General features: G+C 34.8%; 1 protein-coding gene across 1 annotated transcript; it reads left to right on the top strand.

Annotated features, from left to right (window-relative positions):
• Positions 1 to 2,628: 2,628 nt before the first annotated feature.
• On the top strand, positions 2,629 to 24,987 carry LOC128256372 (uncharacterized). The gene is made up of 4 exons (XM_052986689.1): positions 2,629 to 2,715; positions 2,798 to 3,467; positions 23,772 to 24,365; positions 24,425 to 24,987. Exons 2-4 carry the CDS (start codon positions 3,145 to 3,147, stop codon positions 24,597 to 24,599), a joined length of 1,092 nt encoding a protein of 363 aa, XP_052842649.1. The 5' UTR covers positions 2,629 to 2,715; positions 2,798 to 3,144; the 3' UTR covers positions 24,600 to 24,987.
• The last annotated feature ends 464 nt before the right edge of the window (positions 24,988 to 25,451 follow it).

Genomic DNA, 25,451 nt, shown 5'->3' with positions numbered 1-25,451 from the left:
TCACTACCATAAGGCAGTTTTGAGCACCCCTGGTTGGCACTGTCGGTTTCGGCAGAGTCGTCTGCGTGGGCAACACTGCCTTAAACGCTAGATTTACGTTCCACCAACAGATGACTTCAGCAGCTGTAACATTAACAGTAATGTACTCTGTTAAATTTTTATGGCTGTAACATTTAAGATTAATGTTATTCTGAATCATCGCGGTTAAAAAATATATATTTAATGACTGTTAAAAAATGAGTTTTTGGGTCAAAAAATTTGGTGGTTGGCAACATAGTGCATCGCTCAGAGATCAGTATATAAACTTTGATACAACGCTGCCTCGCCGCTGCCGGCTTCGGCAACAGCACCGCTTGCGATCTGGGCTAAACTAATGTCGAGAAGCATACATAATTGCAGTCAGTATAAAAAGGAATATTAACTAATAAAGCTTAGTAAAAAAATAATTAGTCAGTCTTCAATCAGCTCTCATTGTGATCGGTCGTCCTTTTTTTTTGACATACTTTTCGTCGAATGCAATATCGAAGGTACCGCTTGTCAGCTGCGTATTTTCGATGCCATTTGTTGCAGCGTGTGTTGCTTTGCAACCTGTTGCTATTATTGCTATGGCCGGCACTCACAAAATTGATTAAATCAAATATAGAATTCTGGAGCGGGGAAAGATTTACTTCAACTTGATCGTCAAGTTGAAGAGTGCTCTTGCTCATCCCAGTTGTGGGGAAATCAAAGGTCTGCCCAACAATACCTTCTAACATGTTGGTAAATGCGTTGTGTAAATGCGTGTCTGAATAGCTGCATATTAAAGTTGAAGCCATTTCGTGCCACGTACTAGTTTAAAAAAACGGATGTTTCAATGCTCAAATTTATCAGCTTCAAGGTTGGGGGTACCATAATTACATTTTCCAAATGTTTTTAATTGAGAATTTTGGCCGAACAAAATAAAAGTTAGCCAATTCGTTCACCGGAATAAACCTCTTGCAGAAAACCCAGTCATCGACATGCTTTAGAGGGCAGGATGGTTTTTGCGCTTATTATTCTTATTTCTGAGTAAATGTAAATATTTATTTTTTCACGGTAAATGCCTATATTTGTATCTAGGGTTTTTTTTATATTTATTATATAGCACGACGGCGGCGGTCGTTCGGAGTCTCTTCAAAAAAATGGCGTGTTGCGGTGCGTAAAGCCTAGACTCACTGTGATATTAAAAAAAAATTAAATTGATTTACTTAATATATTAGTTATATGTGGGGATGAAGGAAATTAAATTTAAAAAATATGTGAAGTTGATTTTGTGGCGCGGTTTTAAAGTCTGTTAAAATATTCAGAAAACAAGAGAGGAAGCAAACTTCGGCAAGCCAAAGTTCATATACCCTTGTAGCTATTGCAAAATTATATATTCTTGAAAACATTAAAATTATGATTAACTGCGTAAATGTTTAAAAACATTGAAGCTATGATGATTTTCAGCTCAGTTATTCGATAGTTCAAATGGCAGGTATATTATATCGTTTTCCGATTTTAATAAAATTAAAAGCCTAATTCTAAACTGTCAAATTATTAATAAGTCAAAAGAAAAAAAAATTACAAAATAAAAAAGTTACATGTATTTAAAATTTTTTTTTTTTGTTTTTACTGTTCCCATGAACAGCAGTTATAATTTTTTTATTTATTTTTCCGATTGTTCCTATGGGAGCTATATGCTACAGTCGTCCGATCCGGCTCGTTCAGACTTATGTACTACCTGCAATAGAAAGACAATTTTTGGGAAAGTTTCATGCAGATAGCTTTAAAACTGAGAGACTAGTTTTCGGAGAAACGGACGGACAGACGGACATGGCTAGATCGACTCTCCTAGTAATGCTGATCGAGAATAAAGAATACATTTACTTTATAGGGTCGGAAATGACTCCTTCACTGCGTTGCAAACTTCTGACTGAAATTATAATACCCTCTGCGAGGTTATGAAAATTAAACAGAAAAAGTGTAATTATAGTGTATATAGTGTAAAGGTGCAAAAAGGTGTGCAAAATTTCATAAAAGAGCCTCTGAAAACTTCTACCCCTATTACCTCTTCAAGAAACTCCCAGTAAATGCCCGAATTAAAAAAAATAATTTATTGAATATTTATGTATGCATGTGTGAAATGTATTATGTACTAAGGGCATTTCCAGATGAAGGGCTGAAAAAATATGTTTACAAAAAAAAAGAATTCCCGCACATATTAATGGTTAGTGATTAATCTGCCCACAGTTTAGAAACACATATACCTATAATCTTAACCATTTTCAGAAATGGCCATAAATCGTAACTAAAATATTTAAGATCTAAGGACACCGAAAATTTTTGGCAGCTTGGTGTCTTAAAACCCTCTTAGTATGTTATTTATACACAAAATTTGTAAGTAACCTAATTACCCGTTCATATTAATAAGTAAATAAATAAGTAAAAGTAAAATAAAAAAACCGAAGGTGCAGACAGTTTATTCTTTTTACCTTAGTATAAAAACGCCGTGTGGAACTTATATTGACTTATAATCCCAGAGTTGGAAATGATCGGGAATACCCATATACATATACATACATAAATACATGCATATATATGTATGTACGTTCACCTAGCGGGTAGGTCTCTTCGCTACCTAGGTCGAGGAAAGAGGAAGATTGTCTGGTCCTGGCATCTCCAAGCTGTGCCGAGGGCGGGGGTGAGTGTGTGAGGGTGAGTGTTTGAGGGTGAGTGTACGAGGGTGTCTTTGTTCTGTTCTTTTCGTGTACACTAGCAAGATGCAATATCATCAGAGGTTGGTGGTTGGACGAAAATCAACAACGGCAACGTCGGCGTCAGCAGGGCCGCGAAGCAAGAGATGTTGAAAACTAGAAAGAAGCCGAAAGCAATACAAATCAGTTTTTGTCGGTCCGTGCTCTCGTAAGGTCAGCCCAACGCCACACTATGTGTTTAATAGGGAGGATCCGCTTAGGAGGACAACTTCGGGCTGCATGCGAAAACTAAAAATCAATTTTGTTCGTTGTCGTTACTACATATTTATATGTCTGTGTACTCACAAGGGACTTAGCTGCCAGCAAGAAAATCGTGATCCTGATTACAGGTTACCAGATTGCCACGCCTCTGCAAACTCAACCACTGAACATGCTAAACTCCAGCGCCTGTTCGCGATCCGATTTAGGAAAGTGCCCAGCGACCTCATTAGTGTCTGCGGCGAACAGATTTCCGCCCCAATATTCAGCCATTTTCGTGGACAATCATCACCTCAACGGAAGCTCGGAATCTGTTAACGTACAGTTACGCAGACAACTATCTGGACAGTTAAGTGAACATCTGCTGACCGGCAATGTTAGCACGACTTCCTATTTGCAGTATCTCCAGTACTGTCAATCGCCACAAGTAATGCACAGCCTGGGTCTCGGACTTGGCCAACAGCATCAGGCCCATCTTGTGCATCATGTGCCCAGGTAAGCAAAAAATCTACTCAAGTTTTTTTTGTGTGTTATATCTTTACCTACATACTAGTGTAAGGTGAGTTTTCAATTTAAACTTCGCGGGCCTAACATTTCGGGCTAGTTCTTTTTTCTTGAGTTGGCAGGACTGTTTATTACATTTGGCCAAAATTCATGTCAATGTTATTATCAGAAATACATTTACGCTTGGGTTGAGTGCGTTTTTCAGTTGTTACAATGTCTGGTTTAATTGAGCAGAGAAAGGCCATCAAATCTTGTTTTCAGGATGAAATTTCAACTGCGGAAACGTTGAGTATGATGCGAAAGGCGTTTGGTGATTCTACCTGTCGCAGAAAAATGTTTATAAGTGGTACAAAGATCTGTGAAAACCATTTTGAAAGACCTTTCAGGCCGTCTTGTTTTTGCATCACGATAATGCACCGTCTCACACTGCACGCGTTATTTGTGACCATTTCGACGCATATCGTTCCGCAACCACCGTGTTCGACCGATTTGGCTCCGTGTGACTTCCTAAAACTCAAGAGAACACCCCGGGAAACGCGTTTCGATTTTATGAATAACTTGCTTTTATGTTTAAAAACATTGAAGCTATCATGATTTGCAGCTCAATTATTTGATAGTTCCTATTGCAGCTATATGATACCGATTTCCGATTTTAATAAAATTAAAAGCTTAATTCTGAACTGTCAAGTTATTAATAAATCAAAAAGAACTTAAAAACAAATTAAAAAAAAAAGTTACATTTTCAAAACATTTTTTTTTTAATATTTTTATTTTTAAGGTAAAGTCATCCGTTTTTGATGAAATTTAAACCGTAACTCTGAAATATTTAACTATTACTAAATGTCGAAGAACAAAAAAAAAAATTAAAAACCAGCAAATTTATAATATTTTTTCATTAATTTTTCCGATTGTTCTTATGGGAGCTATAGTCGACTTATGTACTACCTGATATAGAAAGACAACTTTTGGGAAAGTTTCATGCAGATAGCTTTAAAACAAGAGACTAGTTTTGCTTAGAAACGGACGGACAGACGGACGGACAGACAGACATGACTAGATCGACTCTCGTAGTGATGGTGATCAAGAATATATATACATATACTTTAAAGGGTCGAAAACGTCTCCTTCACTGCGTTACAAACTTCCTACTGAAATTATATTATATTCTGTGCAAGTGTGTAAAAATACGCCCTTATCGCTTGCTCATGCTAACGTCAAATTGAATGCTAGGAGGGAAGCCATTATATATAGTTACAAATATTTATTTTAAATATGCCTAGTAGTTATTCATAGTAACTATTTTCATATTTTATTTGAACGTTTCAAACTTAATTTTATAAGAATAAATATTTAATTTGAATTAAGTTCATATTCAAAATAAACAAAAGCACCTACTTAGGTTTAACATATTTTTGTTCAATATAAATAGTTGTACCATTTAATTATAGATCGTATTTCAAATACATATGACACATTGTTAATTTATACTTTTTTATTTGGAAAATAACTTGAAAATATGGAAATACAACAATAGAATACATTATTTATATATAAAATTCATTTTTGCTTCACATAGTTTTCTTTAGAACTCGATCGCTGTTTCCTTTTTATGTATTGATAGCTCTTTCTGAGGGTCTTCAGAAAAATTCTATTAAAGACATATATAAATTTTCAATACAAAATCATTAAAAACTACAAAAGACTTTTTGGCCACTTGGAAGATACCTTTATTGTTATGGCCAGCGACCAGCCTGAATGTAAGCCCAATAGAAGATCCTTGGGGAATACTATCCAATAAAGTTTATAAGAAATTCCGACAGTTTGATACAGTTTTGCAAGTAAGAGACGGAGCGCACGGCAACACTCGGCAGCAGGGCGCTCCGCCGTTTTGTTTTCGCGGTTTTTTCAACTTTTGTATGAGAAATCGCTGAGCGCGCAAAAAATCACGTGTTTCTTAAATCTTTGTTAAAGTTGACACTTTTTTTTTTAATGTCTAAAATGAATCAATGTTCACTTTTTATAAAATGAGAAATCTGTAGCTGACCCAGCACATTTTCAAAAAAGATATTTTTTTTTTAACCAAGGAAAAATATTTAAAATCAAGATACCTCCTACCAATCAGTAGTTATTAAATAAAGAGTAAGTGTTTTTTTTCAGAAAAGTGACCAAAGTTGGCTTAAAAAAGCCTCTGTAGCCAGTCAAAAAGCTCCACAAAAATCGGACCTTTTAGTTTTAGTTCTGCCCCCTTGGCAGGTTTTCACTCAATATAAGGTATTAACTGAAATAGAAAGACAACTTTATTAAAAGTTTTATGAAGATAGCTTTAAAACTGAGAGAAATCAAATGATGCTGATCAAAAATATATATACTTTATAGGGTCGGAAATGTGTCACCACTGCGTTGCAAACTTCTGTCTGAAATTATAATACCCACTGCTAGGATATATATATTGGAAGCCTGGTTTCATGTTGTTGAAAATACACGTCAAATTGCCAGAAACCCGATGTTCGCCAAATTTTTTTTTTTTCGATTTGCAGGCTTAATGCACTTGACTATGGTTAATAAGCCTTTTCTAAGCATAGTTTCCCACTACAGCTATGGTCCATCAGCTCTGGTATTTGCGCTATTTTTATACCCTTGCAGAGGGTATTATAATTTCAGTCAGAAGTTTGCAACGCAGTGAAGGAGACGTTTCCGACTCTATAAAGTATATATACTCTTGATCAGCATCACTAGTAGAGTCGATCTAGCCATGTCCGTCTGTCCGTCCGTCTGTCCGTCTGTCCGTCCGTTTATATGCAAACTAGTCTCTCAGTTTTAAAGCTATCTGCATGAAACTTTCCCAAAAGTTGTCTTTCTATTGCAGATAGTATATAAGTCGGAACGAGCCGGATCGGACGACTATAGCATATAGCTCCCATAGGAACAATCGGAAAAATAAATGAAAAAAAATTATAACTTTGCTGTTTTTTAATTTTTTGTTTAGTTCTTCGAGATATAGTAATGGTTTAATATTTCAGAATTACGGTTTTAATTTCATAAAAATCGGACGACTATAGCATATAGCTCCCATAGGAACAATCGGAAAAATAAATGAAAAAAAATTATAACTTTTCTGTTTTTTAATTTTTTGTTTAGTTCTTCGACATATAGCAATGTTTAATTATTTCAGAATAATGGTATAAATTTTATCAAAATCGGACGTCTATAGCATATAGCTCCCATAGAAATAATAAAAATATATAAAATAACTATCTAATAATTGAGCTGCAAATCATCATAGTTTCAATGTTTTTTTTTAGCACATACTCAAGTAAATCATAATTTAAATGTTTTCAAAAGTATTTAATTAATGCAATAGCTGCAAGGGTATATGAACTTCGGCTTGCAGAAGTTTGCTTTCCTTCTTGTTAATGTAAGAAAATCACGTTTTCTTTTCTTTAGTTTGATAATATCTTTAAGAATGGTCAACCAATTTTAGTACACTCTTTGCGAATAAAAAGTCTTATGGTTCTTAAACATGGTCTTTTTTGATTTGCTTCCCTAACATAAGCAGAAGCGAATATATAAGCATTTTAATTTTCAAAATCATAGTGATATTAAAAAATCTCAATTTGTGAAATCAAATAAAATTATTTTCCATGATTTTGTTTTTAACATTAAATGACGTGTTTTTCTATCATTTGAGACATTGGTCATGTTTCTCTGGGCTGTTTCAGATTTTAAACATATTTTTTCATATTTTTTCCCAATCACAATTCACAAACTGTGCTGAAACCTGTCACAGCTTTAAGTATTATACATCATTTTTTGAGCATTAGTTGGCTTTGCTTACTTACTTTACTTAAGTAAACATGTGCGTAAGTTAAAAGTCTGTGGAGGGTTTTTAAAACAAATATGAAATATTTAAACAGAGATTTATAGAAAACCTTTTAAATGTATTATTATTATCAACGATTCATAGTGTTTACGTCTCAGCATTATGATTTGTAAATAATAATATATTTTCTGGTTATTATTATTATTATTAATGTTTATGGTTATTAAAAATAGTTGTCTAAGTGGGTTAAATTTTATTAGTCAACATATAAAAATATTTTGCATTGTTACTCAGATGGTTAATTAGCCTGGACAACAATTTTCTAATGATGGCAGAATCACGAGGGTCTTGTAAAAACGACCGAAACAAATTTTGCTTTATTTGTGTCAAATACATGTTTAAAGAAAATATAAGAAAAATAACCGAAGAATTAAGGTACGCTTACTTAAGTTATTTTGGCTTCAAAATTAATGTAAATGAACAATGGTCACCCAATTTTGTATGCAAACTGTGCCAATCCATTGCTTGGGGTGGAAGAAAGAAAAGAAAACACGATTTACCTTCCCCATGATTTGTCGAAAACAAGAAAACCATAGTAGTGATTGCTATCCTTAACAAGGGCCAAGTGCAGTACCCGCTAACAAAATCGACCCAAAGGCCAGTAGCGCATTGTAAACTGCGTTTCAAAAACTTAACTGCAACATGAGCATTAAGGTGCATTATATTCACAGTCACCTTTCCGGATATCCAACGAACCTTGGATATTAAAGTGAAGAGCAGGACGAGAGGTTTTACCAAGATATCAAAATCATGGAAAGAAAATACCAGAGAAGATGGGATTATTGGTGGAGCCTTTATAGAACTTGCCGAAAGTCAAAATGGTCAAGGCGATCATTAAAAAGATGTTTTTCAAAAGAATAAAGAGTTTCTGTCATTATGGTAAATGTTTATATCTTCCAATATTTGATTTCTAGTTTTACACTAACTAAATAACAACGTTTACGAACGACCCAGCACAAGAGGAACATATGCGGTCAATTCTGAAAACCTGAAGAATTATGTTTCAAATAATTATTTGCACGAATGATTCTTTTTCCTAATTAAATATTTATATATAACTCAACGATATCAAATCGGTGCTAAGTGTTAAGTAGAAAATGGTTTCTTTCAATTCAAAAAACGTAATAAAATTAAGTAGGTATTTTTCCCATTTAAAGTTAACTTCATATATTACAATAATTATAATCAAAGACTAAGTCCATGTTTAAAAAAAAAGCAAATACTACTTGGACCTTATGGAAATTTTTTAAATTAAATAGTGACAGTATGAAAAAAAAAACGTTTAAGAATTTATGTAAAACAAATAGGAAGCAAACTTCGGCCGAAGTTCATATACCCTTGCAGCTATTGCAAAAACTAAGTAACTTCTGTTCGCCAGTGTAATTTTTGGGCTTTTTTCGAAATGTTCGAAAGTTTGAGTCTGTGTTTCGATATCATTATTATCCTGAAATTATTATAATTGGCCTCGTTCATTGCTCATTTTTTGTTTTAACTATACGATTTTACGTAAGTGCGAGCAAGACAACCTTTGACGATTCCAATGAGCAATGAATGAATAAAATTGTCATAACCGATATCCGAGAGTAAAAAAAAAACCGGATTTTGGTATAACAAGAAAGGAAGCAAACTTCGGCAAGCCGAAGTTCATATACCCTTGCAGCTATTGGAGGAATTAAATACTTTTAAAAACATTAAAATTATGATTTAATTGCGTATATGTCGAAAAACATTGAAGCTATGATGATTTGCAGCTCAAATATTAGATAGCTATTTTATATATTTTTATTATTTCTATGGGAGCTATCTGATATAGTCGTCCGATTTTGATGAAATTAAACCGTAATTCTAAAATACTATATGTCGAAGAACTAAGAAAAAAATTTAAAAACAGCTAAGTTATAATTTTTGTTCATTTTTTTCCGATTGTTTCTATGGGAGCTACATGATATAGTCGTCCGATTTTGATGAAATTTAAACCGTAATTCTGAAATAATTAACCAATACTATATGTCGAAGAACTAAGAAAAAAAATAAAAAAACAGCAAAGTTATAATTTTTTTTATATTTGTTTTGCGATTGTTCCTATGGGAGCTATATGATATAGTCGTCCGATTTTGATGAAATTTAAACCGTAATTCTGAAATATTTAACCATTACTATATGTCGAAGAACTAACAAAAAAATTAAAAAACAGCAAAGTTATAATTCAGAATTACGGTTAAAATTTCATCAAACTAGGACGACTATATCATATAGCTCCCATAGAAATAATAAAATTATATAAAATAACTACCTAATAATTGAGCTGCAAATCATCATTGCTTCAATGTTTTTAGACATATTTATATTTATATATAACTCAACGATATCAAATCGGTGCTAAGTGTTAAGTAGAAAATGGTTTCTTTCAATTCAAAAAACGTAATAAAATTAAGTAGGTATTTTTCCCATTTAAAGTTAACTTCATATATTACAATAATTATAATCAAAGACTAAGTCCATGTTTAAAAAAAAAGCAAATACTACTTGGACCTTATGGAAATTTTTTAAATTAAATAGTGACAGTATGAAAAAAAAAACGTTTAAGAATTTATGTAAAACAAATAGGAAGCAAACTTCGGCCGAAGTTCATATACCCTTGCAGCTATTGCAAAAACTAAGTAACTTCTGTTCGCCAGTGTAATTTTTGGGCTTTTTTCGAAATGTTCGAAAGTTTGAGTCTGTGTTTCGATATCATTATTATCCTGAAATTATTATAATTGGCCTCGTTCATTGCTCATTTTTTGTTTTAACTATACGATTTTACGTAAGTGCGAGCAAGACAACCTTTGACGATTCCAATGAGCAATGAATGAATAAAATTGTCATAACCGATATCCGAGAGTAAAAAAAAAACCGGATTTTGGTATAACAAGAAAGGAAGCAAACTTCGGCAAGCCGAAGTTCATATACCCTTGCAGCTATTGGAGGAATTAAATACTTTTAAAAACATTAAAATTATGATTTAATTGCGTATATGTCGAAAAACATTGAAGCTATGATGATTTGCAGCTCAAATATTAGATAGCTATTTTATATATTTTTATTATTTCTATGGGAGCTATCTGATATAGTCGTCCGATTTTGATGAAATTAAACCGTAATTCTAAAATACTATATGTCGAAGAACTAAGAAAAAAATTTAAAAACAGCTAAGTTATAATTTTTGTTCATTTTTTTCCGATTGTTTCTATGGGAGCTACATGATATAGTCGTCCGATTTTGATGAAATTTAAACCGTAATTCTGAAATAATTAACCAATACTATATGTCGAAGAACTAAGAAAAAAAATAAAAAAACAGCAAAGTTATAATTTTTTTTATATTTGTTTTGCGATTGTTCCTATGGGAGCTATATGATATAGTCGTCCGATTTTGATGAAATTTAAACCGTAATTCTGAAATATTTAACCATTACTATATGTCGAAGAACTAACAAAAAAATTAAAAAACAGCAAAGTTATAATTCAGAATTACGGTTAAAATTTCATCAAACTAGGACGACTATATCATATAGCTCCCATAGAAATAATAAAATTATATAAAATAACTACCTAATAATTGAGCTGCAAATCATCATTGCTTCAATGTTTTTAGACATATTTATATTTATATATAACTCAACGATATTAAATCGGTGCTAAGTGTTAAGTAGAAAATGGTTTCTTTCAATTCAAAAAACGTAATGAAATTAAGTAGGTATTTTTCCCATTTTAAGTTAACTTCATATATTACAATAATTATAATCAAAGACTAAGTCCATGTTAAAAAAAAAAGCAAATACTACTTGGACCTTATGGAAATTTTTAAAATTAAATAGTGACAGTATGAAAAAAAAACGTTAAGAATTTATGTAAAACAAATAGGAAGCAAACTTCGGCCGAAGTTCATATACCCTTGCAGCTATTGCAAAAACTAAGTAACTTCTGTTCGCCAGTGTAATTTTTGGGCTTTTTTCGAAATGTTCGAAAGTTTGAATCTGTGTTTCGATATCATTATTATCCTGAAATTATTATAATTGGCCTCGTTCATTGCTCATTTTTTGTTTTAACTATACGATTTTACGTAAGTGCGAGCAAGACAACCTTTGACGATTCCAATGAGCAATGAATGAATAAAATTGTCATAACCGATATCCGAGAGTAAAAAAAAAACCGGATTTTGGTATAACAAGAAAGGAAGCAAACTTCGGCAAGCCGAAGTTCATATACCCTTGCAGCTATTGGAGGAATTAAATACTTTTAAAAACATTAAAATTATGATTTAATTGCGTATATGTCGAAAAACATTGAAGCTATGATGATTTGCAGCTCAAATATTAGATAGCTATTTTATATATTTTTATTATTTCTATGGGAGCTATATGATATAGTCGTCCGATTTTGATGAAATTAAACCGTAATTCTAAAATACTATATGTCGAAGAACTAAGAAAAAAATTTAAAAACAGCTAAGTTATAATTTTTGTTCATTTTTTTCCGATTGTTTCTATGGGAGCTACATGATATAGTCGTACGATTTTGATGAAATTTAAACCGTAATTCTGAAATAATTAACCAATACTATATGTCGAAGAACTAAGAAAAAAAATAAAAAAACAGCAAAGTTATAATTTTTTTTTGTATTTGTTTTGCGATTGTTCCTATGGGAGCTATATGATATAGTCGTCCGATTTTGATGAAATTTAAACCGTAATTCTGAAATATTTAACCATTACTATATGTCGAAGAACTAACAAAAAAAATTAAAAAACAGCAAAGTTATAATTCAGAATTACGGTTAAAATTTCATCAAACTAGGACGACTATATCATATAGCTCCCATAGAAATAATAAAATTATATAAAATAACTACCTAATAATTGAGCTGCTAATCATCATTGCTTCAATGTTTTTAGACATATACGCAAGTAAATCATAATTTTAATGTTTTCAAAACTATTTAATTCTTGCAAGCTGCAAGGGTATATCATAAAAAGATGTTTTTCAAAAGAATAAAGAGTTTCTGTCATTGGGGTAAATGTTTATATCTTCCAATATTTGATTTCTAGTTTCACACTAACTAAATAACAATGTTTACGAACGACCCAGCACAAGAGGAACATATGCGGTCAATTCTGAAAACCTGAAGAATTATGTTTCAAATAATTATTTGCACGAATGATTCTTTTTCCTAATTAAATATTTATATATAACTCAACGATATCAAATCGGTGCTAAGTGTTAAGTAGAAAATGGTTTCTTTCAATTCAAAAAACGTAATGAAATTAAGTAGGTATTTTTCCCATTTTAAGTTAACTTCATATATTACAATAATTATAATCAAAGACTAAGTCCATGTTAAAACAAGAAAGGAAGCAAATTTCGGCAAGCCGAAGTTTATATACCCTTGCAGCTATTGCAAGAATTAAATATTTTTGAAAACATTAAAATTATGATTTACTTGCGTATATGTCTAAAAACATTGAAGCAATGATGATTTGCAGCTCATTATTAGGTAGTTATTTTATATAATTTTATTATTTCTATTGGAGCTATATGATATAGTCGTCCTATTTTGATGAAATTTTAACCGTAATTCTGAAATATTTATCCATTACTATATGTCGAATAACTTATAGAAAAATTTAAAAACACCAAAGTTATAAATTTTTTTTTATTTACTTTTATGATTGTTCCTATGAGAGCTATATGCTATAGTCGTCCGATTTTGATGAAATTTAAACCGTAATTCTGAATGATTTATCCATTACTATATCTCTAAGAACTAAAAAAAAAAAAAAAAACATAAAAGCTTTAATTTTTTTTCATTTATTTTTATGATTGTTCCTATGGGAGCTATATGCTATAGTCGTCTGATTTTGATGAAATTTAAACCGTAATTCTGAAATATTTAACCATTACTATATCTCGAAGAACTAAAAAAAAAATTAAAAAACAGAAAAGTTATAATTTTTTTTCATTTATTTTTATGATTGTTCCTATGGGAACTATATGCTATAGTCGTCCGATTTTGATAAAATTTAAATCATAATTCTGAAATAATAAACCATTACTAAATGTCGAAGAACTAAAAAAAAATTAAAAAACAGCAAAGTTATCATTTTTTTTCATTTATTTTTCCGATTGTTCCTATGGGAGCTATATGCTATAGTCGTCCGATCCGGCTCGCTCCGACTTATATACTACCTGCACTAGAAAGACAACTTTTGGGAAATTTTCATGCAGATAGCTTAAAAACTGAGAGACTAGTTTGCATATAAACGGACGGACAGACGGACAGACGGACGGACAGACGGACATGGCTAGATCGACTCTACTAGTGATGCTGATCAAGAATATATATACTTTATAGGGTCGGAAACGTCCCCTTCACTGCGTTGCAAACTTCTGACTGAAATTATAATCCCCTTTGCAAGGGTATAAAAAAATCGCAAGCAGTATCCATTAAGTTGTCTCTGTCTCTGAGCTTCAATGAACATGTCAATGAATGAGGCGAACAATGTAATGTTATACCCGTATAAGCAGCGCCACAGAAAAAACATTTTAAAAAAAAGTCAATTTATCGGGAAATCAGGTTCAAAAAGTTTTGTAGTTTAAAATGCATTATGATATGCAATCAAGCCAACTTAGACGCTTTTTACACTTGAACTGCTTGATTGCGTCTACGGCCAGACGCAGTTTTTATACCCTTGCAGAGGGTATTATAATTTTTTTTACATAGGTCTTGCATAGGGTGGTAGAGATGAGAAATGGTGCTACTAAAGCATCAAGTGCTGACTACATGATTTTCTTGCATATAAAAGCCAGATTTTGTAGTGGTGGCACGAACGAAATATAATAATTTTTATTCGCATTTATTATTTATAGCCTGATTCCATTGCCGCATTAGTGGACTTTTTAAATGTGCCTAATTCCATTGGCGCATAAGCATTTAGCTAATGCTACTCCGACATGTGAAAGGCACGAACAGCTGATCTGGGTTTGTTTTTGGCACATCCAAAAGAAATTAATTAAAAATAATGAATATGAGTGAGTTTACTCACCTCTTTAATGCTCAGTAGGACATCCAGAATGCGACCGAGGCATTTGCCAACTTGGACGACAAGGAAGAGAAGTGATGGTGTTGTTTGACGGGCTTGCAATGGAGACCACCACAGTTTCTAAAAAGGGCAAGGATCCCCGTATATGTGGGAGTTATTTCCTGCCAGATATTCAGCAGTAATGCATTGTAGTACTGCGAGCAGAATTTGCAGCGTGCGCTCTTGTATTCAGTCATTTTTATACAAAATAGATGTTATATTCGAAAGCAATCCAAAATTGCATATCAATCCTTGCATATAGAAATCAGCTGTTATAGTGGTGGGACGAACAAAATATCGTTAAACATCGGTATTTTCCAGTATTTTTTCTAGAAACGTTCGTGGCGAATGATTTTTAATCGCACTTAATTATCGCATTTATTTTAAATGCGGCATATAGCCTTATGGGATTCCCTGTGTAAATCAATGCGCATTAGGCTATATGCGTTTTAATGCGCCAATAGAATCAGACTATTATTTTAAACGCGGCAATTATATAATTGCGTATTAGGCTAAATGCGTTTTAATGCGCCAATGTATAGAGGTGGAGAAACATCGATGTTTGCGACCGTAAAAATAGTCTTTTTGTCTCCTTTAGCGATGTTAAAGCAAAGCAAAACTTGTGGATCAGAGACGTAACCATACGACGACAACTGTCTTTCACTTGACAAGTAAAAGCGCCCGAACCCCACGAAAGGCGACACTGCCCAATACAATACATTTCAAAGCACGGTTGGTGTTTTCCAAAATCCATTTAAACTGGTTATATCCTCTCAAATAACCATTTCAAACTGGTCCTGTTTGGTGAAACAGGTTAAAAAGTTCATCCACCGGCCACCAAACACGGAGTGTTACCCAAATCATACTGTCAAGACTTAAGAAAGCTGGGTTTAAAATTTTTGTATGAGTCTACATAGCGGCCTGGGCCAATACATTTTGATTAATGAGAAAATAGACGAAATTTTTTACATTGAAAAACGTTATGTTGCCATATGACAGTTTAAATATGCCCTTAAAATAAACAGTTAAATAGGATAAATAAGAAAAATTATGGTTAAGTCAGAAAAGAATCAACGTAATGCCAAGGCCAGCGCAGTTTCTGAAACTAAAACTACCAGAAAGAAATCCCCTTCTTTTAAGCCTCAACTTTGGAACGTTTTTTAAAAAGCATATGCACAGAGTCCGCAGAAGCTTAGCCAATTATATGCGAGTCAGTAATAGTAATGTTCGGATCTTTCTGTTTTATATGTCTTGATGATTCGGTGATTCGATGTCTCACTGTTTCAATGTTTCGAATCATAAGGACCAAAGTGTCTCGTAACATTTTATAAGTATGTTTCACATGTTTCATTTATTCGAACGATTCGAGACGATTTAAACGGTAATATGACAAAAAGCCTACTGTATATATAAAAAATATGAAATGTAATAATTTGGGTGACCACTACGTCTAATTTTCATAGAAAGCGTAAAATATAGAACAACTTTGAAAGACAGATATAATTATCCATCCTCATCTGAAGAATTCGTGGTATTCTTTCATCCTTGAGTTACTTAAATTTTCTTTAAAAATGTGTTTTCTAAATGTCGTTTGTATTAACGAAACGCGAACTTGTGTGACTACAGTAAAATCGGCGGATTTAAAATGGGAAAATAACATTTGAAAAATTGAGCGAAATTGCGACGACGAAAGAGAGTGGTTTCGATGGAGTTCAAACGATCACTAAATTTAATGTTCATATAATTTCTCTTAGAACCTAACTTATGATGAGGTGGCGAGAGACGGGGCGAACAAACGAAAGCTTTATTGGCTTCAAATGATCACTAAATTTAATGTTCATATAATTTCTTTTAGAACCTAACTTATGATGAGGTGGCGAGAGACGGGGCGAACAAACGAAAGCTTTATTGGCTTCCGCTCTCGCCCTACAACTAGTAACTTAAATTTAAATAATAGCGCCAAGTGCGCAAACACCACCCCCCCTGAAGGGACGACGCCCTTCAGCTCAGAATGGGCAACAGGGCTAGTCCGTAGACTGCTCGCCGGTACTCCCCCTCCTGCGCCCTGACGTCCGCCACGCGAACCTTGCTATCGGCGCCGGCGTGCACCGCTACCACTCGTCCTATCCTCCACTGCTGGTGCGGCAGGTTGTCCTCGGCGACGACGACGAGCGCTCCCACGACGATTTTGGGCTCTCCCTGGTGCCACTTGGACCGCTGCTGGAGGCTGGAGATGTACTCCCGGGACCATCGCTGCCAAAACCTGTACCAAAACCTGAGACGAGACACCTCGCCTCGATCTGGTCCGGGAACGCCGCTGATAGTGGGGCCAGAAGAGGGCCGCCGATAAGCAGATGCCTGGGGGTCAGGGCCTCGCCGTCGTTCGGGTCGCTGCTTAGAGCTCCGAGGGGCCTGGAGTTGAGCACGGCCTCCACGCTGGTGAGCAGAGTTCCGAGCTCCTCCGCGGTCAAGAGGTCTTGGCCTACCGTCCGAATGAGCAGGTGCTTTGCAGACTTCACACCTGCCTCCCATAGTCCGCCGCCAAAAAAAGAACGCATTAGTGGTTAGGTCAGACACTAATTCTAAGTGGACCGCTTTGGACGCAAAAAAACCGAACAAAGTTCCCCATAATTTGCGTCAAGAGTTGCGCCTTGCAGGGAAAGCAGCGCAGACTTCTTGAGCATTAACAAGCCATATTTTCTCGCGCAGACGACTTACGAGAGCTCGTTGGCCAGCGTGACATGTTGTAACGTGCAGGTATGACACATAGGATCTGACGAACTGTGAGCTTTTAGACAGCAACAAGGGAATTTTGCTTCGTACGGGATAGGAGCATTCAATAACCGACCCCCAACTCGTAGCAATGTCGAGGAACACCAATCTAATTTATTTTCCTGAAGAAAAGAGTTTAGCTTTTGAATATTCGTTGCTGCCGGTTTATTTTTCAGAATTTTACTTATAAAGTCCCTGAATTCGTGAAATTGGATATCTTCGACAATTTTCTCAAAAGCGAAATCCAGTTCTCTTGGCGAAATACTTTTTGAAATGGCTTTGTGACCTTTCTGCACCTTTGAATAAAACGAAAAACCCACACAAACAATCTCAGAAGCTTCAGGTGCGACGAAAAGGACTCTATTTTCTGAAGCAAATAATTTGGCTCTGGGCTGACTACGAGAGTTATTGCCGGTTTGCCGGCAGCTCGAAATGTCTATTTACAGGCCAATTATTTTCTGAGTCTGGCAAGAATGAAGGCCCACCGAACCAAATGGGTTTTGATCCAGTGTAAAGTGATCTCGGAATCTATCCACAGGAAAACATTCTCAATGGGACAATTTAGCAATGGCCTGACACGATTATAGAGATCTGCTTAAAGGTGAGCTGCACACAGCTCAAGGCGAGGCAAAGTGTTCATCTTAAGGGGAGCTACTTTCGATTTGGCAGTCAATAAAGACACTTTAACACCTTCAGCATTTTGAGTACGCTCCATACGCTCGCATGGAAGCGTCAGCGAAACCATGTATTTGAATCGAATCTTGTGAATTCACAAGGGTCACAAGAGGCCAAGTGGGTCGAAAAGTCGAGCAGACACCGACAAAATATTTAGCTTTATCGCGCGAAGATCCAGGAGGAAGTCATCCAACTGAAATTGAAAGTAATCTTTAACCGGTAACCAAACCACGCCAAGGGTCTTAGTTACGTCTGAGTCTGCCATAAGTGGCATTACAGCGCTATCCGATACGGATAACTCTGGGCAGTTTTGCAAATTCAAAACCTGCCTCTTGCAAGACCTGAGAAACCTCGTCTCGAAGACTTTGCAGGTCCTCAACGCATCCAGCACCAGTCAACAAATCGTCAACATAAATATCATTCTGAATAACCTTTGCTGCTTTTGGATGAGTTGCTTGCGCCATCTCTTCTAGCATTAAACACCGAATCGTCAAAAAGGGTGCTTGCGAAGTTCCATATGTAACTGTGTTTAACTTAAAGATGTTCAGGGACTCGGAAGAATCTCGTCTCCATACTATGGGCAGAAAGTTTCGGTCAACTTCGTCCACCTTCACTTGGCGATACACCCGTCTGACGTCAGCAACAAGGGCAAACTTATGCATTCTAAACCGGAGCAGAGTCTTGGATAGTTGGGCCTACCATTAAGATGTCATTCAACGCTACCTGCGTGGAAGTACAGCACGATACAATGAAAACTACTCACAACTTAGTTAAAGTACTTTGTGGCCGTAGAACGCATTGGTGCGGAATGAAATAGTGCGGAGTATTCGGAATGTTGTTATTGGTGGAGGACATGTCTTCAGCGAAGAATCTACATTTCGAAACTTCGTATGATGAACCGAGAGTACCACACACTTTTTTCAAAGTGTTGTTGACAGAGTTGTTGCTCAGGCAAGTCCTACCCAGACCAACATTTCTGCAGGTTTGACTGTGACCCTTTCTTAACTGTTAATGCATAATGATGCCCTTTTAGCGAAATCTAATCTTTGCTGAACTGTTAGATCTGCGAAGGAAGCGCAGTTGCCAATCTGACGTTCAGCTGAGTTGCAATACACGCATTGAAAAGGGTCGTTCCTGGCAGCGGCAAACGAAAAACTCCTATTTCCATTTTCTAAGGGTTAGATTGGGTCTGCTGAACAGATATGGGCTAGGAAGCGTTTTCCGCTACCATATGTTGGAATCGCCTGTTGAGGGCCGTCTCACATTCGCTCCAAAGTGCAAGCGAAGTATAATCTAACTGTTTTTTTTTGTTCCTGCATCGACCTTGCTCTTTACGAGATGTATTAAAATAGCATAAGTAATGCGTCTATCATCCCCAATAGACAGCTAGCAGTCATACAAGGCTGTGACCGTGTCGATGAGGGTTTTCAAGGCTGTATCTGAAGGCTGGGAAATTTTTTGCAAATTAAAAAGTGTCGATATGTTGTCAAAAAAAATAAGACCGTCATTATCGTATACCCGCTTCAGGCTAGCAAGGGCTTTGGGATAATTTTCCGCAGTGACTTAAAAGGCCCTAACTGTTCTTAAAAGTCTCCAGCTAAACACGAAACTTAATGATTGAATTTTTTAATATCGTGTAAAGTGTCGTCTTTGTCAACGAAAACTTTGAAGGAGCGGATTTCTCGATATTATTTTCTTTGCATTTATTTAAAATCGAAATCAGCAATGACTTTGTCAATACGGCCTTCTCTTCCAACTCTTCGCGGTATACATCTTTTGTATCTTTCACTTCTATTTGGTTTTGAAAAAGTGAAGCATTTTCAATGTGCGTAATTAAAATCTCTAGTCGACACTTAAGCTCAACCGGACTCACAGATAATTTAGCATCTATCAAATAGCGATACGTTCGGTTAATACTTTTCATGCTTAGATCTTGTTGGTGTTAAAGCTCTTCGATATCCTTGGTTGCCATTGCGTTTATTTGTATATATTTTTGATGGTATCGAAAAAGTGTTAAATATTTATTATATTTAATAATTTTAGTCAGAAGTTTGCAACGCAGTGAAGGAGACATCTCCGACCCTATAAAGTATATATATATATATATATATATAGCATATAGCTCCCATAGGAACAATCGGAAAAATAAATGAAAAAAAATTATAACTTTTCTGTTTTTTAATTTTTTTTTTGAGTTCTTCGAGATATAGTAATGGTTAAATATTTCAGAATTACGTTTTCAATTTCATCAAAATCGGACGACTATAGCATATAGTTCCCATAGGAACAATCATAAAAATAAATATAAAAAATTATTACTTTGGTGTTTTTTAATTTTTTTTTAGTGCTTCAAGATATAGTAATGGTTAAATATTTCAGAACTACGGTTTAAATTTCATCAAAATCGGACGACTATAGCATATAGCTCCCATAGGAACAATCATATAGCTGTCATAGGAACTATTAAATAATTAAGCTGAAAATCATCATAGCTTCAATGTTTTTAAACATACACGCAAGTAAATCATAATTTTAACGTTTTCAAGAGTATTTAGTTTTTGAAATAGCTGCAAGGGTTTATGAACTTACCGAAGTTTGCTTCCTTTCTTGTTTGATTCCATATTCCAGCAGACAAATTAAATTAATTCCATATTAAAGTGGAGCGAAGAAATTTATTTCGGAAGCTTAAACTTGTTAATTTATAAGCCGAACCGACACGAAAAATTTTCTTGTGGGTGTTTGTTTAGAAATTGTTTTAAGTTTTCACCGAAAAAAATTGGTAAATAAAATCGCGAACTCTACTGCGATCACGTCGAGGTCACCATGAAAATTTAATACAAGTTTGTATTAACGAAACGCGAACTTGTGTGACTACAGTAGGTTCGGCGGATTTAAATTGCGAAAATAACTTTTGTAAAATTTAGTGAAAATGCGACGACGGAATGGAGTGGTTTCGATGGAGTTTAAATGATCACTACATTTAATGTACCAATAATTTCTCTTAGAACCTAACTTATGCTAAGGTGGCGAAAGACGAGGCGAATTCGCAAGAGCGAACAAACGAAAGCTTTATTGACTCCCGCTCTCGCCCTACAACCAGTAACTTCAATTTAAATAACACCAAGCGCCAAGTGCGCCAACAAACATTATTTCATTAACACTTGCAGGTAAACATAATATTTTGCGTGAGACAATTTACAGTTGTTCATCCATATAATCTGAGGTTGCCTTCATAATTTCCTTGCATAGAGAAATAGTATTTATTTTGTCGTCATAGCTGAATAGAATTAGTTAGTTTGTCGGTGGAAAAAGAAAGTGGACCAGCCTCTGAAGTTTTGATACAAGATTGTTAAGATTATTTTCCACACATTTTAATTTATTTCCCAATAATAAGCCCGTGGATGTGTTGGCAAACTTTTTTAAGTTTTCCCAAGTGTGAAATAACTAGGTGTAATTTGAGGTATTTTTCTCCTTCCAAAGCTTTTGAAGTTTCTTACCGAATTAAGGTCTGCGATTTTGAGCTCAATTATCCTGTGAAACTCATTTTTTCTTATAAGTATTGCACTTATTTCATTAAAGTTAAAGTAAAATATGGTATTCTATCGGGTTGGACATACACTTTTTAAACTAGAGCTTAAATAAATGTTCTGCTGGAATGTAATAGCATTTAATCGAGTTCTGGTATCTCTTTAAACGAATTTTCAATATGTTATTAATCCAATGGTTTATACAGTTGATGTGACCGTAAAATGCTAACATATCCCCCGATCTGTTACTCCTTACAGCCTTACTAGTTTCTGATGATATAGGTCTTTAATGGTGCGAGATATTGTTGTTGGATGTGGTAAGGTGCTATTAATATCAACATAAGCCGAGTACCGCTTCCTACTAACATTTCTGCTAAATCCATTAGGCCATCATCCGCTACTTATTAAATGATCGACAATTTTTAATAGACCATTTTGTTATGACCACTGTTAGTTCAGCTTTTTTGCCTACGTCTAGTACAGTTTCTACCATTTTGTCGGACGGTTAGATGTATTTCCAAAAAACTTCTTTACGCAACGACAGGTTCTACAGGCAACCACGCCATCAACTTCCCGGTTTTGGTTGTCGAAAATCTTTCCGAAAAATAACCACATTTTGCTGCGTCAACGTTTCTCACTAACGGTGTACTCCCCAGAGAGGAGCTTCGTTTTTATATCCTTCGAAATGGATGCCCTCTAATGTAAAGCATAGTACAAACATAAATTTCCAAACATAAATATTTGCCTGAAACATTTATTATATTTAAATATATAGTCTACAAAACCAATATTTTCCATTTCTAGCGTTTTTGTTGCTCACTAATACTCTTATATACTTATACTGACACTGAACAATCAACAAAATTAGCCGCATGGTTGAAATTTAAAAAAAAGGACATAGGCCAATATGTTGTTTAGTAACTAAGTTTATGAATACATATATTGGATTAAGAAGCTTTTTCTGGTCACTCCGCTATTTCACTGAACATCAGAATTTGTAGTTTTTTCGTTAATTTTGATCCAAACCGGAAAAATGCTTAGTAAATAAAAAAAATGTTGCTGAGCTATCTAAAAATAAATACATGAGTCGTTTGTAAAAACAATTTAATTCCTTATAGTCTTTATAAAAGGAATAACAATGTAAAAAGTGGAGGTCATCTTCACTGATATTTCCTATTTTTATATCGCTATTTATAGCGATTTCCCGGTCAATAAGCTAGTTTTTCTGACTGACAACCAGACACCGTAAAACTTTTTATTTTGAAATATACCAAAAAAAGGTATTTTTTGAATAACTTTTGAACGGTGCATCGGATCCAATAAAATTTCACCAAAATTTTAAGTGTGCTAAAAAAGTGGAATATTTTGCCAACAAATAGTCAAGAACTCCACTTAAAAAAATATTTAGCATGTCACTTTCGCCGACCTTTCTCCTGAACCTGTCAATTTTCCTAAAGTCTTGGTATGTAATCCCTTTTCTTTTAAAAATACCTTTTAATTAATGTATAACTCGATACGATCGAATCACATCAGATTTTCAAGTCTGCGGCTATATATAGTATTCTCCTATACCTGGTCGGTATCGCAGTGACCTATTTTATGTCAAATTATATTTTAACATCATTTGGCATACTTTTGTCATTAAGGATCAAGTTGATCGTAACAAAAATCATACTATGTGTAAAGTCACATTAAAACATACTTATTAAATTGACGCTCAGATGTTTTTTTTTGGGGTACAGTATACGGTTAGATTGTATTGTTGAAAAATATAAAAAACAGGTCAGAGGAAGCGTTTCCGATCCTAAACTGTATTCACATAATATCATATAGCTCCCATCGGAACAATCGGAGGAAAAAAATGAAAAAAAAAGAAAACAAAAATAACTTGCTGTTTTTCGTTTTTTTATCGTTCTTCGATATATAAAGTTGTTTTATGATTTTGGAAATAAGTTTTAAATTTGATCAACATTTGGAGACTAAATCATATATCTCCAATGGAAACAATCGGAATATTAAAAAAAAAAATGATAACTTATCCAATTTTGAATATTTTTTGTAATTATTTTGGACATAAGATGGTATAATAATTCAGAATTACGCTTTTAATTTTATATAAATTGAAAAACGATATCGTATAGCTGCCATCATCATAGCTTCAATGGTTTTTTATGGGACTTCATATAATTCGAAATTTAGATGTTTAATTTTTGCAATTCCTTCAAGGGTATATAAACTTCGCCTTGCCGAACTATTTTATTTTTATATATTAGAGAAAAACTGAAAACTTCTTTTAATTTCTCTTTTATTTTTATTTTTAGGACGATTTTTGACGTGGGAGTGCCACTGGCGGGAAACTCCGCACATGTCGGAAACTACATGGCCAGTACCAGCATTCATTTACCTGTAGTACCTGTGTCGAGTGGAGACCTTAGTAGGGAAAACGCTATTCGGAAGTGTTTCCAACGTCCTTCCCTACCCTTTGTGATTGGTATTCTCGCTCTTGGTGGCGTGGCGTGCACTCTAGGCGGCATTGTGCTGGGCAGCACAGGTCTCATAGAGCACTCCACTCAATATCTAAGCGCTGCTCTATTGATGATTGGTATCGGAGTTTCATTATTGGTGATTTCGGGGGCCGTTTGGAGGCTGAGTTTGCCAGACGACGTCGACGATTGTCTATGTTTTAGGCAGACTGAAACTTGCCGTCATTGTAATAGTCCGCATTGCCACAACCGAGTTCTTCCTGAAAGCTTTTTGCATACAGAATTTCAGAATCGACAGCCGCCGCCATCCTATCTAACATCTCTTAACGAGTATGCTTTGGTCTACCACCATTCGACAGCTGCCATCGTAGCTCACACCCCATTACGATTGAACACTCCTCCACCGCTATATAGTTCTACGTACTCCCTAAAGTAAGCATTTGCACATAATTTTTTTCCCACCCCTAAAACTTTATTATTCATCATTTTAGCACATCAACTACGATTGATCCTTCTGAAAGACATTATTTTTTGCGAACAAACGAGTTTAATGCGGGTAACCAGGCGGCAGCCGTGTATACCAGAGAGGATGTCAGCGATACATCATACAAGGATATAATTATCGATGAAGCACCTGCGGCTGAATCTGCGGGTCGACTCTCCTAAAACTTATGACACTAAGAATTTTTTGGAGGAGCCGGAACTTGACTTGATCGTGTTTACCTGAATTAAGCGATCGAGCAGCGGTTAAACTACTATTTGTAATTATAAAACCAGAATGAACGTTATAGTCTAGTATCCCTACTATAAGATACTCGTTACTCAGCTTATGAACTTAAAATCACGAAGAAACGCTATAGTCAAGTGCCCCGACGTTAGGATACCCGTTGTTAAACCAATTTAAAAATAAATATGCCCCGAGAGAACAATCGAGTTTTAAGTGGCGTCATCTACCGTGTATTTGAAGAATGTTTTTTTTAGTAAAACAATATCAATGATCTAAATCAGTTAAGCAGAAGTGGAAATAAATAATAAGAGAAAACGCTATAGTCGAGCTTCACGACTATTAGATACCCGTTACTCAGCCAACAAACTTCAAACTAACTATACAAAACAATCGAAGTTTAGGTGGCGCCATCTTTCGAAATGCATAAACAACACAAGAAGTTAGTGTGTGCAGCACCCCCACTCAACAATAACAGTTCTATCGTTTTGTCTCTCTAATCCAGCGATTATCGGCAAGCAGCGGCCGAGCAGCGGCAGAGAGAGTCCAACACCTATGGCATAATTTGATTCGTAATCGGCAAAAAGCTGAACAATAAAATCAGCCTTGTTACTTAACCAAAACAAATTAAATAAAAACAAGAAAGGACGCAAACTTCGGCAAGCCGAAGTTCATATACCCTTGCAGCTATTGCAAAAATTAAATTCTTGAAAACATTAAAATTAGGATTGACTTGCGTGTATGTTTACATTGAAGCTATCTGAAGCTTATTTGGTAGTTCCTATGACAGCTAT

The sequence above is a fragment of the Drosophila gunungcola genome (genome assembly GCF_025200985.1).
Source record: "Drosophila gunungcola strain Sukarami chromosome 2R unlocalized genomic scaffold, Dgunungcola_SK_2 000017F, whole genome shotgun sequence".
In the NCBI taxonomy this organism is placed as follows: Eukaryota; Metazoa; Arthropoda; class Insecta; order Diptera; family Drosophilidae; genus Drosophila; species Drosophila gunungcola.
Note: the sequence above shows the minus strand (reverse complement) of the source record. Positions and strands in the feature narration are given on the sequence as shown.

What these genes read in the sequence shown, in the direction of transcription:
- LOC128256372 (XM_052986689.1), top strand. Translation starts at nt 3,145, where the DNA reads ATGCTAAACTCCAGCGCCTGTTCGCGATCCGATTTAGGAAAGTGCCCA. An exon ending in CTTGTGCATCATGTGCCCAG is followed by an intron (nt 3,468 to 23,771) that starts GTAAGCAAAAAA and finishes TTTTATTTTTAG; the next exon opens with GACGATTTTTGACGTGGGAG. An exon ending in AGTTCTACGTACTCCCTAAA is followed by an intron (nt 24,366 to 24,424) that starts GTAAGCATTTGC and finishes TCATCATTTTAG; the next exon opens with CACATCAACTACGATTGATC.